This window comes from Somniosus microcephalus, chromosome 4 (genome assembly GCF_052327205.1).
Source record: "Somniosus microcephalus isolate GS21.2 chromosome 4, FLI_Smic_1.0, whole genome shotgun sequence".
NCBI classification, from domain to species: Eukaryota; Metazoa; Chordata; class Chondrichthyes; order Squaliformes; family Somniosidae; genus Somniosus; species Somniosus microcephalus.
The window spans coordinates 236,314,995-236,333,123 of NC_140990.1; the positions used below are offsets into that span (position 1 = coordinate 236,314,995).

Here is an 18,129-nt window from a genome sequence, read left to right on the forward strand (position 1 = left end):
TACTTTCCAGTTTCTTGCCATTAAGATAATAACTTGCTCTATGATTTTTCCTGCCAAAGTGCATAACCTCACACTTTCCAGTATTGTATTCCATCTGCCAAATCTCTGCCCACTTACTTAGCCTGTCGATGTCCCCTTGCAGGTTTTTTATGTCCTCCTCACTCACTACTTTCCCTCCCATCTTAGTATCATCTGCAAACTTTGATATGTTACACTCAGTCCCCTCCTCCAAATCGTTAATATAGATTGTAAAGAGTTGGGGACCCAGCACTGACCCCTGCGGAACACCACTAGTTACTGATTGCCAGTCTGAGAATGAACCATTTATCCCAACTCTCTGCCTTCTGTTAGATAGCCAATCCTCTATCCATGCCAGAATATTACCCCCAATCCCGTGATTTTTTATCTTAAGCAATAATCTTTTGTGTGGCACCTTGTCAAATGCCTTTTGGAAGTCTAAATACACTACGTCCACTGGTTCCCCTTTATCCACCCTATACGTTACTTCCTCAAAGAACTCCAGCAAATTTGTCAAACATGACTTCCCCTTCATAAAACCATGCTGACTTTGTCCTATTAAATTATGATTATCCAAATGTCCTGTTACTGTCTCCTTAATAATGGACTCCAAAATTTTACCTACCACAGATGTTAGGCTAACCGGTCTATAGTTTCCAGCCTTCTGTCTACTGCCCTTTTTAAATAAGGGTGTTACATTAGCAGTTTTCCAGTCTGCCGGGACCTTTGCCGAGTCCAGGGAGTTTTGGAAAATTATTACCAATGCATCCACAATCCCTACCGCCACTTCCCTCAAGACCCTAGGATGTAAGCCATCAGGTCCAGGTGATTTATCCGCCTTGAGTCCCATTATTTTACCGAGTACCACTTCCTTAGTGATTTTGATCGTGTTTAGCTCCCCCCCCCCTTTAGCCCCCTGTTTGTCCAGTGTTGGGATATTCTTAGTGTCTTCTACTGTAAAGACTGATGTAAAATATTCATTGTGTTTTTGCCATCTCCATATTTCCCACCATTAATTTCCCAGTCTCATCCTCTAAGGGACCAACATTTACTTTAGCCACCCTTTTTCTTTTTATATAACTATAAAAACTCTTACTATGTTTTTATATTTTTTGCTAATTTACTTTCATAATCTATCTTCCCTTTCTTAATCAATCTTTTTGTTATTTTTTGCTGTCTTTTAAAGTTTTCCCAATCCTCTATCCTCCCACTAGATTTGGCTACCTTATATGCCCTTGTTTTTAGTCAAATACTATCCTTAATTTCTTTACTTAGCCACGGATGGCTGTCTTTTCTTTTACACCCTTTTCTTCTCAGTGGAATATATATGTTTTGGAAGTTGTAAAATAACTCCTTAAATGTACACCACTGACCATGTATCGTCTTACCCTTTAATCTATTTTCCCAATCCACTCTACTCAATTCCGCTCTCATACCTTCATAGCCTCCTTTATTCAAGCTTAGCAAGCTTGTTTGAGATCCAACCTTCTCACCCTCTAATTGAATATGGAATTCAACCATGTTATGGTCACTCATTCCAAGGGGATCCTTTACTAGGACATTTTTAATTAATCCCGTCTCGTTACACAGGACCAGATCTAAGGTTGCTTGCCCCCTGGTCGGTTCAGTTACACACTGCTCAAGAAACCCATCCCTAATACACTCAATGAACTCATCCTCAAGGCTGCCCTGCCCAAATTGATTTGTCCAATTAATATGATAGTTAAAATCCCCCATAATTATAGATGTTCCCTTATTACAAGCCTCAACTATTTCCTGATTGATACTCCGTCCAACAGAGTTGCCACTGTTCAGAGGCCTATAGACTACGCCCACTAGTATTTTTTTCCCCTTATTATTCCTTACCTCCACCCAAACTGTTTCATTATCCTGATCTTTTGACCCAATATCATTTCTCTGTATTACAGTGATTCCTTCCTTTATTAACATAGCCACCCCACCTCCCCTTCCTTCCTGCCTGTCCTTCCTGATCGTTAAATAACCTGGTATGTTTAATTCCCAGGCATTGTCACCCTGCAGCCATGTTTCTGTAATGGCCACAAGATCATACCCATATGTAGTTATTTGTGCCATTAACTCGTCTATTTTGTTACGAATGCTATGTGCATTCAGATAGAGAACTTTCAAATATGTTTTGTGACACTTAGTTCCTGCTTTTGCCCTTTTTATTACTTTACCTTTTACTCCATACCTTCTGCCCCTTCCTGACACGCTCTAGTTTTTAATTTCCCCACTGCTACCTAAGTCTATGACCTTCTCTGTTGTCATTTTTATTATTTGCTCTCTAGGACCCCCCCCCCACTAGTTAGTTTAAAGCCCTCCAGCCCTAGTTATATGATCCGCCAGGACTCTAGTCCCAGCACTGGCCAAGTGAAGCCCGTCCCAACGGAACAGCTCCCTCCTGCCCCAGTACTGGTGCCAGTGTCCCAGGAAGCAAAACCCATTTCTCCCACACCAGTCTTTGAGCCACGCATTTAACTCTCTAATTTTATTTGTCCTAGCCAAATTCGCTCGTGGCTCAGGTAATAATCCAGAGATTATTACCCTTGTGGTTCTGCTTTTTAATTTGGCCCCTAGCTGCTCAAACTCCCTCAGCAGAACCTCCTTCCTTGTCCTATCTATGTCGTTGGTACCAACATGGACCACGACAACTGGATCCTCCCCCTCCCACTCCAAGTTTCTCTCCAGTCCAGAGGAGATGTCCTTAACCCTGGCACCGGGCAGGCAACACAGCCTTGTTGTGGCTGGGGTGGCTCGTGTCTTTAATGATTCTCAGGGCCTTCCCCCGGCACCTCTCAGGGTAGATATCCTGGACAGCAGGTAGTTTAATTCCTATAGTAAGTTGTGCAGCTTTCACCACCATCTGTAGAGCCTTGCAGTCTGTGGCCGTTCAGTTGCCATACCAGGTAGTCATGCAGCCGGACAGGATACTCTCGATGGTGCACCGGTAGAAGTTGGTGAGAATCTGGGGGGCCATTCCAAATTTCTTCAGTTGGCATGCCTTCTTCGTTACGACATCGATGTGATGTGACCACGTTAAGTCCTCCGTAAAGAATACACCCAGGAATTTGAAGCTGCTGACCCTCTCCACCTCAGCCCCTTCGATGTAGATTGGGGTGTGTCCCTCCCCCTGCCGCTTCCTGTAGTCCACGATCATCTCCTTTGTTTTGCTGATGTTTAGGGAGAGGTTGTTGTTGTACAGCCACACTTGTTTTTTTTTGGTGTATGAAAATTGAAACAAAGACAAATTTGTAATGCAAGAACACTGACTGCTCCAATAAGAGGCTTAGAATCGACAATATGATTCTGTAAGACAAGTGCTGTAGCTTCAGAGAGATGTGGCATTTGGTAGGTTAAATAGTAGGAATACAGGCTCATATTTGCCAATGTGTAAATGAACATTATTTTAGGGTTCCTTTTATATAAGTTTGTCGCACAAAATAATAGTCCTAGTTAAACAATTTTGTGTTTCTTTCACATTTTGTAATCTATATCAAACACATAGAGGCTAGCTTTCATTTAAAACTTTTTTCTACATAGCCTCTATTGCATTACTTATCATATAGAAGACTCAGTTCACTCATGATATTTTTTCTGTAGGGCACTGTGCGCCTCATTGGTTTTGCAGACTAGCCTTTCACTCCTAATTCCTGAAAGGGTTAGCTTTAATGGACCCGATGGTCTTTTCTCACCCTTCTTTTTGTACATTCATATATTCGTGCTTGGACTGAGTTAGATTTTTTGTTCCTGTAGGTATTTGCTCGGTTGTTGTGAATTTTATTTGGAATCTGATGAAGTGGAAATAGTGCTAGAGTTTAATCAAGGTCCCATACAACCCCTGAATCGACCTCTCACTGAAAGATTGCTTTTTAATTGTAAAGGTATTTAAATGAGTGTAGTGCAGTTAATGAACTTTGCAAAGGGTGAGGGATAGCTGCACGTAAAATGGTGCCTATTAGATGCTCATGTTGCCACATCTTTTAAATTTAAAACCAAGAGGCAATCTATGGATTTTCCCTGATTCACTTCATGAAATTCAGTTTTAATTATGTGATGAATAGAGCATACCAATCAGACTACACCAATCATCTTGTGAGATACACTGATGTGTCAGCCTGGCTCAGTGGTCGTAATCTTGCCTCTGAGGGAGGAGGTCCTGAGTTTGTCCCACTCTAGGGCACTTCAATGCAGTACTGAAGTACATTCCATTGTTGAAGGTGCTATCTTGTGGATGAAATGTTAAACTGAGGCCCTGTTTGCCTGTTGAGGTGGACGAAAAAGATCCCATGGTATTATTCAAAGAAAAGCAGCTGGGTCCTGGTCAACATTTATCCCTCAACCAAAATTGCCGAAGCAAATTAACTGGCCATTTATCTCAACTGCTGCTGTGCACAAATTGGCTCTGTATTTGCCTACATTGTAAGCTGACTACATTTTAATACTTTGGGACATCCAGTGGACATGAAAGAGCAGAACTTCTCAATGTCACTAGAGCAAGTTCCAAATAAAGTACTGTCGCCCAGATTATCTCTCTAGCCAGCAGTTTTAAAGCATAAATCAGTCAGTCATTGGATGCAAATGATATATATTGAGAACTTTGCAGACGTTTCCCTTTATATCATTTGGAACAGTATAACAATTCATTTCCCTTATTGGTTTCAAACAGTAGAGGTAGCATAAATATTTTTCCACACACATTTCAAGTAGATGCAAGTGAGGCGTTTAACTTAATAAGCACAGAAAATACTCCAAAAATTATATTGAAAGTGATTTTGCTTTTATATTCATCCATTTTATGATTTTTTTTAAATGCAAAATAATTTCCCTTCAGTTAGTACTGCACACTTATCATCATTGGTCAGGCGTGGGGCAGTCAAGCTTGGGGATATCTTCGTGGGATGCTCTCGCACTTGCTTGTTGCCAATCTGAGAGGTTGCACACTTGAAAAACTTGTGCAGGGATTACTTTTCCTCCAACTAATTTTTCTCCCTCTCCGTGATCCAGTAACTGAGATGGACAGCATCACATCTGAGAAAAGCTCGAGTGGAGATTTCAGTTGAGGCCAAGATTTCAACACAGGTCCCAGTTAAGGGTCTAGGACATTGATGTTTAGGCTGCCGAACTGCCCTTCTTAATGTTTTCAATAACCATTATTAATATAGACAAAACTTTAAATGTGATTTAATTGTCTCCCAATTGAATTACTGTACACAAGTAATTTATCAACTGCATGTAAAAGTACAATGTTTTGTTGGTTTCTGTTAGCCATGCCACGAATAGTCTGATGCTTCTCTGTACATTTATAGGTCTAATTCACTCAGTACAGATACATTTATGTGCCTAGAAAATCTGATACAACCTATGGTCGCTGGTATATTTAGAGGGCCTAAGATATGTATGAGTTTGCAGTATGTACACCAGATTTTGTGTTAAACCTAGAAAATATATTTCAGAATTAGTAATAGCATTAAGAAATTATGTAACGTAATTGCCAGCTCACGTGGCAGCCTGTTTTAACAATACATTCATATATGATAATTGCATTAGTTATTTGAATCCAAGTAGCTTGCTTTAATAGTCATAGTTTGCTGAAAATCCTAATTTAAATTGATATAAAATGTATAGACCTGTTGGCAAAAGCAAGATCCCTGTAAAAACCTCCAAAAAAGATGAGCAATTAGATTAAGTACATTTCATAAAAAAGACTGCAAGAAGCAGGCTATTATTGCAGAAAAGGACAAGCAAAACCAACTTCAATAAGTAACCATTTTATTGGTTATGCAGAAATCACCATTACATTTTAATACATTTTTAATCATAATGCTCCAAGCTATGCTCATCAATAGAATGAAATTCAAGTGCTTTTTGAGCATGTCTGCCCTTTTCATATCCATTTAAAGCTATACTTGTATATTTGAAGATCCCTGAAAGTATATATCTATAACAGTACTTTTTTTTAAACAATATGATGAAATAAATAAAAAACATGGTTTTAAGGCAGGATCCCATTGCACATGGTGATTTTAATGACAGGAGATACAATCTAAATCAATATTCCTGCATCAGAACTTATGCACAGCATTTAGGTTTCTTAACCATTTCTACTGTACAATTAATTTTATAAAGTTCCTTAAATATTGACAGAATATTTGATACATTATGATTTTCTTTCTTCAATGTAACTCTCTTTGCAACATTTCTATATTCAGAATATGTATTGTTACAAATATTTTATTAAGTATTACACACCAGGTAAACACTGTCTTACAACTAGAAATAGTTTTTTTTTAAGTTACTGCGATCCAAAATGATCTAATACAAACCACTACATGCACAAAAAAGGTTCTGCAACATATTTGATCCACATCAATAAACATATCTACAGTCTTGTGCCGAGGACATTAAGTTTACAAACCTGCACAACTTCCTTTTACTTAGCAAAACATTCACTTAATTAGATTTTTATAGATTGCAAATAGGCAGCATCCAAACTACCATTAGCATTCCATTAATTCAAATGATGTTGCTATAAACTGTAAAATCAACAGGTTGAAAATATATACTCACAGTCTCGGCACTGCTTTCCTGCTGACGGTACATAGCATTCATAAAATTATCAGTTCATTTTATTAAGGGCCATTTTTCTTTATTCATTTCTTTGGCTGGTAGTTCTTTAGTTGCTCCATAAAGCCAGGGTTAGGATTGGTAGCCTGCCTTGCATTCTTCACCACTGAGAAAGCATTCTTAAAGCTGAGTCCATATCCCCACATGAGATAACCTATGACTATAGATGCAGAACGTGACACTCCAGCATTGCAGTGAACCAGCACCACCCCATTCTTGAAGAGAAATAAAAAATGAAAAACAAGACAAGCAAATTATTTTTAAGATAGAAGCATTTAAAAAAATAATCGATTCATTCTTAATTCTACAAGGACAATACTGTAGCAAACTTTTACATAAAATAAAAAATACAGTACAAGATCAGTTTGCAAGCAACACAACTGATATCCAGCATCTTCAAAATAAATGTTCCTAAATTATGTATATGATTTTAAAAGATGCAGAGGGCATTTCATTCTACAGTGCAAAACTCAACTAAAAGGAAACAATAACTACATGTCCCATTAAATATTGATACTGCCAAAATTTGATGATTTAATCATAGAATACTGCCATCTGATAACCTCACCACTCCCCACTAAAAAAAAAAGGTGCTTGCTAATTGTTAGGATTTCGAGCCTTTGGATTTATTTTTTGATGCTTTAGCCTATGATTCCAATACACTCCTATCCGCTCCCTTGAGTCGATACAATTTATGGATTTGTGTCCTGTATTTCTATTTGAAATTTGTATCCACAAATACCATAACCATCGCTGCAGTTTGTTTTCTGGGTTAATATATTAAATATATGTATCACGAGCACCACTGTACCAAAATTAATCGAGAATTAAAAGGCAACAAAAAGTAAACAAAAATAAATCTAAATTTGACATTTCAAATGAGCAATGGAGAAGCATGAGTACTGAACAATGGATTTGAGCACTGCCTTTCACTTCAGTCACCTGGATTTGAATCCAGCCCAGAATGAGAAATTATATGGGGTGGGGTGGGGGTGGTGGCTGAGGGACTCTCCTCTGCCTTCTGTCTGTTTCCAAAATAAGATTGGTTTGGCCAGAGCCAACCAGGTTTATAGTGGGTGGTACTTCCCAGGTCAAAATTATCCATAATTAGGCACTAAATTGACAGTCTCCTGCAGAGAAGTTACAGGATGGCTGGTATGGGGAATAAATAAAAATTGTACAGGTGCACCTCGGTGATTGGGGTGAAAGTGCACTGTTGGACCAGGATACAGGAAACTGTTCCCTGCATTTGTCATATTACACACCTGCCAAAACTGGGAAAGCATTCTGTTCTCCGGCACTGCATCTCTTACCTTGAGAAGCATAAATATTTGGGAGAGATTCCTCAGAACTGGAAAGTTGGTAACATAACTCTTAAAAGATTTTCAATGTTGGCCTGTAAATTATTGTTATGTAAACATTTATAATGGGACAAACCCATCTAAAAATATAAAACACTGGCCTGTCATGACATTGTTGCAAATTTCTAATCACTTGATGGCTATGTAGCACCCCACCAGCTCCACCCCTATTGGTGCTGCTGCAATGCATCCATCTCCAGATTATGGTCCGTTCCCATCACATGACTTCCCTGATCTCCATCAACCTCGCCCTGTCTATTCTCAGCTGCTTCCTACCAATCAGCGCCCTTTAGCATTGACCTCCCCCAACCTGTTTTTGTCCACTCCCAGCATGTTTTCAGCCACTTACCATCCCACAGCCTCCTTCCAGTTGCCCAGCAATCTTTGGGGCCTCTTCCTGCCCATTCTACACCTCTCACTGTCTTCTCTGCCATTTCTCCAAACAGCATTCTCCACCCCAACCCTGGCCAATTTTTGGACTTCTTCCCACATCTCTGCCTCTATGGGTCGCTCCCTGGCCCATTCTCCACTACTCACCAACTTGGAGAATGTTACCACCTGCTGCACTGTCCCCTCCACCTCCTCTCAGACATGATGCAGCTCACTTTAGGCTGTTTTTACAGGCTGCAGTCTAATCAGTGCTGCCCGGTCCCGGGCTCGGCAGCATCAACAGATTGGTAGTTCTAGCATTATAAGTTTCCCATCTTGTTGCGTAAAAATTTCAAGTCAGGCTTGTGGGAGGAGCAAAGGCAATGGGTCTGAGGAGGGCAGATTATGAAAGGGACATTTTGAGAGTGAGGAGGAGTGGGATGTTAGGGGGTAGGGACTGTAAGGAAACAAAGTGTATTAGGGCACCAAAGGGAAATGTTAAGGGGACAAAGGAGCAGAGAGGGATACAAAGGGATGGTAAAAAGGGAACATTAGGGGTTAGAAATTATTGGAAACAACAGGAATGTTGGGGTGGTCAAGGGAAAAGGGTCACAGAAAGCATCAATGGGGAGGGGGAAGTGGTAAGGAGCAGAATTGGAGAAGGCAGAGAGGTGACTACAAGGGAAGGCAACACAGGTGCGACAGGAGAGGGAGGATACTCTCTCTCTTAGGCAGTCCCTCGGAACCGAGGATGACTTGCTTCCACATTAAAAATGAGTTTGCAGGTGACTGATGAGTCCCATGCGGGACCTACAGTCTCTGTCACAGGTGGGGCAGACAGTGGTTGAAGGGGCGGGTGGGTGGGGTGCTTGGGTTGACGTGCGCTCCTTCCGCTGTTTGCAGTTGGCTTCTACTTACTCCCAGCGAAGAAACTCGAGCTGTTCGGCGCCTTCCCGGATGCTTCTCCTCCACTTTGTGCGGTCTTGGGCCAGGAATTCCCAGGTGTCGGTCAGGATGTTGGACTTTTTCAAGGAGGCTTTGAGGGTGTCCTTGAAGCATTTCCTCTGCCCACCTGGGGCTCTATTGCCATGTCGGAGCTCCGAGTAGAGCGCTTGTTTTGGGAGTCTCGTATCGGGCATGTGGACGATGTGGCCTGTCCATCGGAGCTGATCGAGCATGATCAAAGCTTCGATGCTGGCCTGAGCAAGAACACTGATGTTGGTGCACCTATCCTGCCAATGGATTTGCAGGATCTTGCAGAGGCAGCGTTGGTGGTACCTCTCCAGTGCTTTGAGGTGCCTGCTGTACATGGTCCATGTCTGAGCAGCAGTGATATCCGCCCTGTGTATGTCTCAGAGACATGGACCATGTACAGGGAGGATACAGGAGCATTGGGACAATAGAGGAAACATCAGGTTAGAGGGGACATTGGAGAAAGGAAGGAATATGGCACTGGGGAAACAGATGTAGAGCAAGGTGGATACAGTTCTTCACGTTGTTTTCTAGTACCATCCTGCGACCTGACAAGATCCCTTTCCTTACCTGTGACTCAGAATCTACTACACCTCTGTCCGGATCCTCTCTCAAATCCGCAACCCAAAAGCCGACCTGCAAATTTTGCCATTCCTTCCTGTACCTGCCTCCCATCATCTGCAGCTCAATACTCACCCTGCCACCCGCCAATGCAAAGCAAACCTATAGTTTTAGCCAAATCCTGCTCCACTCCACCAGTTACCCACTGGCCTGTACCCTTGCTACATCCCTCTCCTGAATGGTGCCCACTTGAAAATGCTCCCTACGTCCATCTGTAATTTGCACCCCTACCCAACCAGCACACTACACCTGTTAATAAAAAATATCACCTGTGGCCCTCCACTGCTCCCTTCCCTGTCACGCCACCCAACACCCCTCACCTCAAAAAAAAGGCAAGCAGAACATCACACTGAGTGGAAGAAAGAGCAAGAGAAAACCAGAGGAAAGCAGAACAGAGGCAGTGCGACACACACAGAACACCACAAACGTGACAGATACAGATAAACAAGTGAGCAATGCCACAGGAAGTCCACTAGTTTGAATGAAAAATAAAATGTTATATTTAAACCAGCCCTGATCAGTTTGCAACTGCAGAGTTTATATTTACTACTAATGGGTATTTGCTTCCTATTCATCCAAAAACAGTGTCAGTGTCCACATGTACGCCGACGACACCCAGCTCTCCCTCACCACCACTTCTCTCGACCCCTCCATGGTCTCTAAATTGTCAGACTGCTTGTCCGAGCAGAAATTTTCTCCAATCAAATATTGTGAAGACCGCAGCCATTATTTTCAATCTTCACCACAAACTCCATTCCCTAGCCACTGACTCCATCCCTCTCACTAACATCTGTCGGAGGCTGAACCACACTATTCACAACCTTGATGTCATATTTGACCCCGAAATGAGCTTCCAACCACATATCCGCAGCATAACTAAGACCACCTATTTCCACCTCCGTAACATCGCCCATCTCCGCCCTTGCCTCAGCTCATCCGCTGCTAAAACCCTCATCCTCATAACTCTTGACTATTCCAACGCACTCCTGGTTAGCTTCCCACATTCTACCCTACGTAAAATTGAGGTGATCCAAAATTCAGCTGTCCATGTCCTAACTCGCACCAAGTCCCGTTCACCCATCACCCCTGTGCTCGCAGACCTACAGTGGCTCCCAGTTAAGCAACACCTCGATTTCAAAATTCTCATCCTTGTTTTCAAATCCCTCCATGGCCTCACCCCTTCCTATCTCTGTAATCTCCTTCAGCCCCACAACCCCCTGAGATATCTGCGCTCCTTTAATTCTGCCCTCTTGAGCATCACTGATTGGTGGCTGTGCCTTCTGTTGCCTAGGCCCTAAACCTCTCTACCTCTTGTTCCTCCTTGAAGACGTTCCTTAAAATCTACCTCTTTGACCAAGTTTGTAGTCACCTGCCCTAATTTCTCCTTATGTGGCTCGGTGTCAATTTTGTGTCTTATAATACTCCTGTGCAGCGCCTTGGGACGTTTTACTACATTAAAGGCGCTATATAAATGCAAGTTGTTGTTGTTGTTATTAAAATTAAGTACAATTCTCAGCATCTGCAATGACTCCTTTTTGTAATTGCTTCATTTTATTAATTGTTTTTCTTTTTACCTCCAGTTCATTCTCACTGCAGAATGACCATCATATTTAATTCCTGATGAAGCTTTTAAAACTGCTCCAGTACTTTTGAATCTGAATGATCAAACTCATTACAGGCAGTTTCATATTGCCAGTCATGATATCTAAAGCCTGATAAGAACACTATAAAAGGAGCAATAGCTATTAGTGGAATAGTCTTTCACACAGGTCTTCGGTAATGAATAATAAAAAACAGTTGTTCACCAGTATGTGTGCGGAGTCAATTTCTTCCTATATACATTGCTTTGTCAAAAGAACACTAAGTCAACATAGTTCAGTGGAAAAAAGAATAAATTATTCATTGCACACACATCAACAATTTAAAATACTTGTATATTTTATTAATGTCAGCCACTTTCTTTCATCTGAAATGTTCTTTAAATGTGTTCTAATCAAAAGGAATTAATATAATTTCTATACTACCTGTACTTCTCACCTGTGCCTTTGCTTGGTCAATAAATTCAAAGCATTCGGGGAAGTATGAGGTGATAGCAGTCTCAGGGAGGTCCAGTATGGAAATGCTTTTATAAATGAACTCACATGGAAAGGCATTTTCTACTCCATAGCCTACATTCAAGATGTGAGAAATCTTGAGAGAAAAACAGTTAGAATTAATTGGTACAAAACTGTCTGTTTCACATTGAAATTCCATCTATAATAGTTCTCAACTGAGAGAAAAGGCAAGCTGTCTGGTTCAAGGGCTGTGTCCATGCTGCTTTTTGGCTGATCATTAGCAGATGCATGCTGAGTCACACAGATTGACTCAGCCTCTGGCTTTCCCTTCCTCAGTCAGGGAAAGTGCCTCTGAACCACTTCCAGACAATTTGATCAGGTACTTGTAGCGTAGGAAATCATGAAAGAGAACATGTCCACGGGTATTTGTAAATCACCGTTGATGTAGAAAAGCATCCCAAAGTGCTTCAGAACAAAAGGGAGCAGATACTGAGTCTTTGTGGAAGGATTAGAAGAGATATGTTTTGAGTGCTTTTAAAAGGTTGTAGGGTCAAGGCAGCTCTAGGTTCCACTACTGAAGGTAGAGCAGTGGGAGGGAGGGAGGATGCGCAGCAGGCCAGATTCATGAAACTGAAGAACGCAAAAGTCCGGGACTGGAGAAGGTTGCAGATGTATGGTAGGGCAAGGCCAGGGAGGGAAATATAGATAAGGACAAGAATTTTTAATTCAGTCCATTGGGGATGATCAGCCAATGAAGGTCAGCGTGAATGGAAGTGATGGGGGAGCTAGGATTAGTGTGGTATTGGATGTGAGCAGCAGAGTTTTGAATAATTTGAAGTTAATGGGTGGAGATTAGGAGGCCAGCAAAAAGAGTATTAGAGAAGTTGAGTCTAGAGGTGACAAAGGCATGCATAAAGGTTGATGAATAGGATACGGGGTTTGAAGCTTAGCTATGGGTCAAAGGAAATGCCATGGTTGGATGTAGTCAGATTCAGCTGGAACGAGCAGCCAAGGTTGGAGTTGATATTAAGATGCGGTTTTTGGCAAAGGCTGAAAACAATTGCTTTGTTTTCCCAATATTCAATTTTGGGAAATTCTGGCTCATGCACAACTTAATGTCAGACAGGCAGCCTGACAGTGCAGAGGTGGTCACAGGGTCTAGGGAAGTGGTGGAAACATAGAGCTGGGTGCCATCAGCACACATGTTGACTCCGTGCTTCTGGATAATGTCACCAAGGGACAGCATGTATATGAGGAGAGGGGCCAAAGATGGCTCCTTGGGGAATTTAGAGGCAACTGTGTGAAAGCAGGATGAGAAGCCATTACGGGAGGTGCCCTGGCTGCAGGGAAAAGGGTAGGTGTAGAATCACCCAAGAGCAGTCCCTGAGGTATTACCATAGAGGAGAGGTGGTGAAGGACAAAGAGGAATAAAGCACCATGGTTACAGTCGCAAAGGATAGCCATTGGCAGCTTTGACCACAGTGGATATGTGATGTGGCCAAGGGGGAAACCAGATTCAAGAGTTTCCAACAGGGAGCTGTAGCAGAGGTCAATACATAGCTGGGAGGTGATGGCATGTTTACCGCCTTGGACAAGAAAAATAAGTTAGTGATTGGACAGTATTTGGAGGGGATGGGCAGGTTAAAGGTGGCTTTTTGTCGAGGGGGATTTGATGATGATGTTTTGGGACAGTGTCTGAACTGAGAGAGCAGAGGGGCCAGGAAAGGGTAGTTAAGTGGTCAGGAGTTGGTGGAAAAGGTATCATGAGTGCACAAGGTGGATATCATAGAAGAAATTAGCTTGGAGAGGGTAGGAGAAAGAAGATGCGAGAAAAGACAGGGGTTAGGGTTAGATGAGTGAGGAGTTGGGATGTGATCAGCAGAGGCTGGGGGTGGGGGGAGTTGGCACCCAAAGCAACTGGTCTCAGTCTTTCAAAGAAATTCATACCCTCCTCACAGTGGGTGTTGGAGGTCAGGGTGGAAGGGGTGAGGAGATTGGAGGAGGCAAATTTTTCATAGAGAAAAGGAGTTGTGGGTTTTTGCTCTCTGGCATGATTCTGATGTAATGGGAGGATTTAACCATGGAGAGAAAGTGCAGTAGTGTTTAACATGGTCCAGTCAAACAAGACCAGTCATGCACCTGACGTGCTCAAGTCTGTGGCCCTCAGACTTAAGGGTGTAAAGGTGGGAGCTACAAGTAAGAAATGGAGCTGGGAGCTGTTGAGCAACTTGATGGGGAGGAGCCATCAAAGGAAGAAATTTGAAAGCTGATTAGCAGGTCAATTTTCATGACAAGTTGAGGTCCAGAGGAAGGGAAGTTAAGTCAAGTCATCTGGGGCAGGTTTTTTTTCCCTAAGGGCTAAGGCTGGAGATAGTCTGGGAGGTGTGGATAGTAAGGGAAATAAGGAAGTAGTCACAGATGGTCACTATCCAGCGGAGGTAACTGAACAGCAGACAGGAGAGGGAGCCCTGGATATTTTTCACCTCTTTAGCCAAGGGGTGCTGAAACCCATTCTAGTGCCTGAACTGCCACCCCAGCTAAAATCACCTCAGTCAGCACCGAGCAATGATTGAGCCTAGACCTACTGGTCTGCGTGACAATACTACACCAGGCAGTGCTTTTACTCAATAGGCCATCGAGTTATCCATTTAACACAGTATTTCCACTTTTTGATTGGAGGGTACAAACACTTAATCCCACCGCGCCCCGCGCCCCCCACCCCCCGCTCCCCAAGCCATACAGCAACTGCAGCAGAAGCAGTGGACAACCCACCTGCTCCCAGGCATCACTGGTGCTGTACTGAGTTGGCTGCTAGAAGGTATACCAGAGACCCTCAGTAGTGATGTCACCTCCAGTTTTACCTCTGTAACATGTCCTGCTTCCCCACAGCAATGCAGCTTAGTGCCCTGAGGTAACTATGCACAAAAGCCCACAACACCTATTCTGTGGTAGCACTCTGTTGCTGACAGTCTGAGATGTTTTTACTGAAACACTCAATATCTAATGTAATTTCTTTTTACCTTATAATGTTTTAATTTCTCATAATCATGGGCCACATCTTGTGATGCTAGAAGAAAAATAAATACAAAAAAAAGCACAGTGATGTTATAAATTTTGGGGAATCGTGGACAGGGCAGGAGATGCAAATACCCATACAGGAGTAACCTTAGGATAAAGTAATTCAGGCAAACGTTTAGGCTAGCCCATGTAGTTTTCGTAAACATATTAGAAATCAGTTGATCTAAACAGTAACTTGATCCTAAAGTGCAGCTTTCTACCTTGTAATTTTATACACTGAATGTACTTAACACTAACAGGCTGAAGTGCTGGATAGAATGTCTATCAACAAATCAAGTCGGTGTGCATGAGCTGAAAGTAGAAAATGATGAATGTACCATGAGTGGCACAAATACTAGTCCAGATTGTGCTGAATTTACATGTGATCTAAGAATTGTTGGTTTACCAGTAATTTATTTTGTCTTCAACAAATTAAGATATCACATTATCACAAGTCACCAAGAATCAGTCCTTTTTTAATGGCATCTTATAAATAAAATATACCTTTGAGTTATAACAGGAGAATCATTCCAAGTTCTGACACCGACAAAAGGACTTAACCTACAGGGTCTATCAGAAGTTGTTCTGCAAATTATTTCTCATGTCGCAATACTGTAAAACCAGTGATTTCGTTTATGCAAGCGAGATATACTATAAAAGATCATCAGATAAATTCTGACAATAATAATCCGTGATATTATATTGTGGCGAAGCCACTGAATGACTCTGGGCAACTGTATATAATTCCCTTTAATGATGTTCTAACACCAGCCTAAGCCGGTACCACTGTGTTAGACATTACTGTGTTTTGTATATAGTGTTTGTATGTATGGGGTGTGGCTCCTTTAAGAGTGCGGGAAAACGCAGGCAAACGCGATGACGTCACGTCGCAAACCACGTGACTGCCGAGGCAGTCCTCGTGGAACCTCCATCTTGTTAAGACCTGTTTTCGTGGTTCTCCTGTATCGATCTCAACAAACGGTTCAAACTCGTTTAGTCTTACATTAAAGACCTGTTTGTTTGATCTCCTGAGTCGACCTCAGTTATTAGTTAGGAATTCGACGATTCCTACAATATTACATTTACTTTGTGAAATAAACTGCACGGATTGATGAAAAGTGCAGAGCCATTTAAATATACGACCCCACAGGAAGAACAAAGATGCCATCACACAGACCTACCAATTCTTAGAAGGCGGGAGAATACTGGAAAAAGGAACTAAGACAGTAGGATTTAGTATGAAGCAAAACACTCTATTGAAACAGTCCCCACCCCCCCCCTCACCCCCTCAATCACGTATGGAAACAATCACAGGAAAATACCTCACTTATCTAAGTACTTATATAAACTAAAAATAAAGAGCACAGCCAAATGACATATTGAAAAATAAACTAGTTTGGGATACCATCCTCGAACTGGTTCACTCTGTACTTGTACAGGGGCATATACTGATTGCAGCCAGGGAAATCTGACTTTTTGCAATATTTTAATTCAGAAATAAATCCATTCTAATGAACTGAGCCACAAACATTAGCACGATTCATTCTCGTTAGCACGGCGAGAAGTCTTACTATAAATCTTTTAATGTATAGAATGGAAAGGTATCTAAACCATATTCTTATTAGATAATTAGGCGTTATTGCAATCGTATTTTAACTGATTGCTAAATGATTTTAAAATACAAAACTTTCAAGAAGTTTATTTCCCCCCCTTCAGCAATCAACATAAATGCAGCAATCCTACAGTCTGCAACAATGGTGCAGTAGTCAGACTACGATGAACAGAAGCTTCAGAAAATGTTAAATTTAGCTCACCGAGCATAAGCCACGGTTTGACAACTCCAACTTTCAAATCAAGACTGGTGTCCTCGACATATCCGCAAGCTCCATCCGTTTGTTGGGCGTCTTCCACTAACTGCACTCGAGCGTCTCTCAGCGTTTCAATCAGTCTTTTCCCAGTTATGGTTGTCACTCTGGTGCTCTGTTTCTTGAGCGAAGCCTTTGAGAAAGCCTTGATTTCGTCGGCAAGTGAATGCATCACATTTGAATTAGAGAAACAAGTCAATAAAACGGTGGGAAATAAATGCAGTCAAATGTATAGCAGTCATCCACTAAAATGCAAAATGTCAACTGTATGAATTTAATATGCTGAAAAAAACAACACTACAACCCACTCTAGTCTACTAAATTGGGAGATTATAACAGTAGCTACTTGCACCAAGTATATTAAAACCAATGCTACGCTTATCTACCGATTCGATTGGTTGCCTTTTACTTTGCAAGACGCTTGTTGGAGCGCAGTCGGAAGTGCAACCACCAACAATATCTTCAGAATTACAGAGGCACAAAGAAAGCAGAACTTAACGACTCCAAGAACATCGCCACCTACACAGGAAGACGACAGTTTAATACTTCGCGTTTGCTTTGGTTATACAGCGCCTGCTGCAATTTTATTGCAGAACTTAATTGTGATCCTCCAACATGATAATGTAGCTGAGTATACTATTGTGGCCAGATCAGTAATTTGTGGGATTGGGAGTTTCACTGGGACAATCACTAAATACCCCCCTCCCCTTTACAGGCAGGACAGGACTAATATATTCAAAAAGACTTGTCTATCCAAATTGAGAATTATAAAACAAAGACATTTAACTGCATGATAACTTAAATTATATCGGTGAGATCAGGTGCAATTAAAACTCATTGGCCTAGAAATTTGATCACGCGTGCCTATTTTTCGGGCGTTAAATGGGGGGCATAAGCCATCAATATGGTGAGCAGGAAGTGTGTGTTCATTTCGAGCCAACACACCGTTGTCCATGTAATGTATATACCTTTATAAAGGGGGAACTATTTACAGCTCATGTATACTGTAGTACCGGCAGTGACCACACCTGTATATAGCACTGAGTAGTAATCTGTACAGTTCAGTTCCAGAGTGAGCCACGTTGAGTAAACACCTGTTGTACCGTTCTCCTGCAGTCTGTGTCTTACTACTGATGGACACAACAGTCCATATTGGATCGGGCTTCT

The 18,129-nt window shown here is 41.8% G+C and overlaps 1 protein-coding gene across 1 annotated transcript; it reads right to left on the bottom strand.

Annotated features, from left to right (window-relative positions):
- Positions 1 to 5,791: 5,791 nt before the first annotated feature.
- dusp19a (dual specificity phosphatase 19a) lies at positions 5,792 to 17,458 on the bottom strand. Its single transcript, XM_085985930.1, has 4 exons — positions 16,912 to 17,458; positions 15,061 to 15,107; positions 12,024 to 12,176; positions 5,792 to 6,878 (listed from the first exon to the last, which is right to left on the bottom strand). Exons 1-4 carry the CDS (start codon positions 17,132 to 17,134, stop codon positions 6,690 to 6,692), a joined length of 612 nt encoding a protein of 203 aa, XP_085842056.1. The 5' UTR covers positions 17,135 to 17,458; the 3' UTR covers positions 5,792 to 6,689.
- Between the last annotated feature and the right edge of the window lie 671 nt (positions 17,459 to 18,129).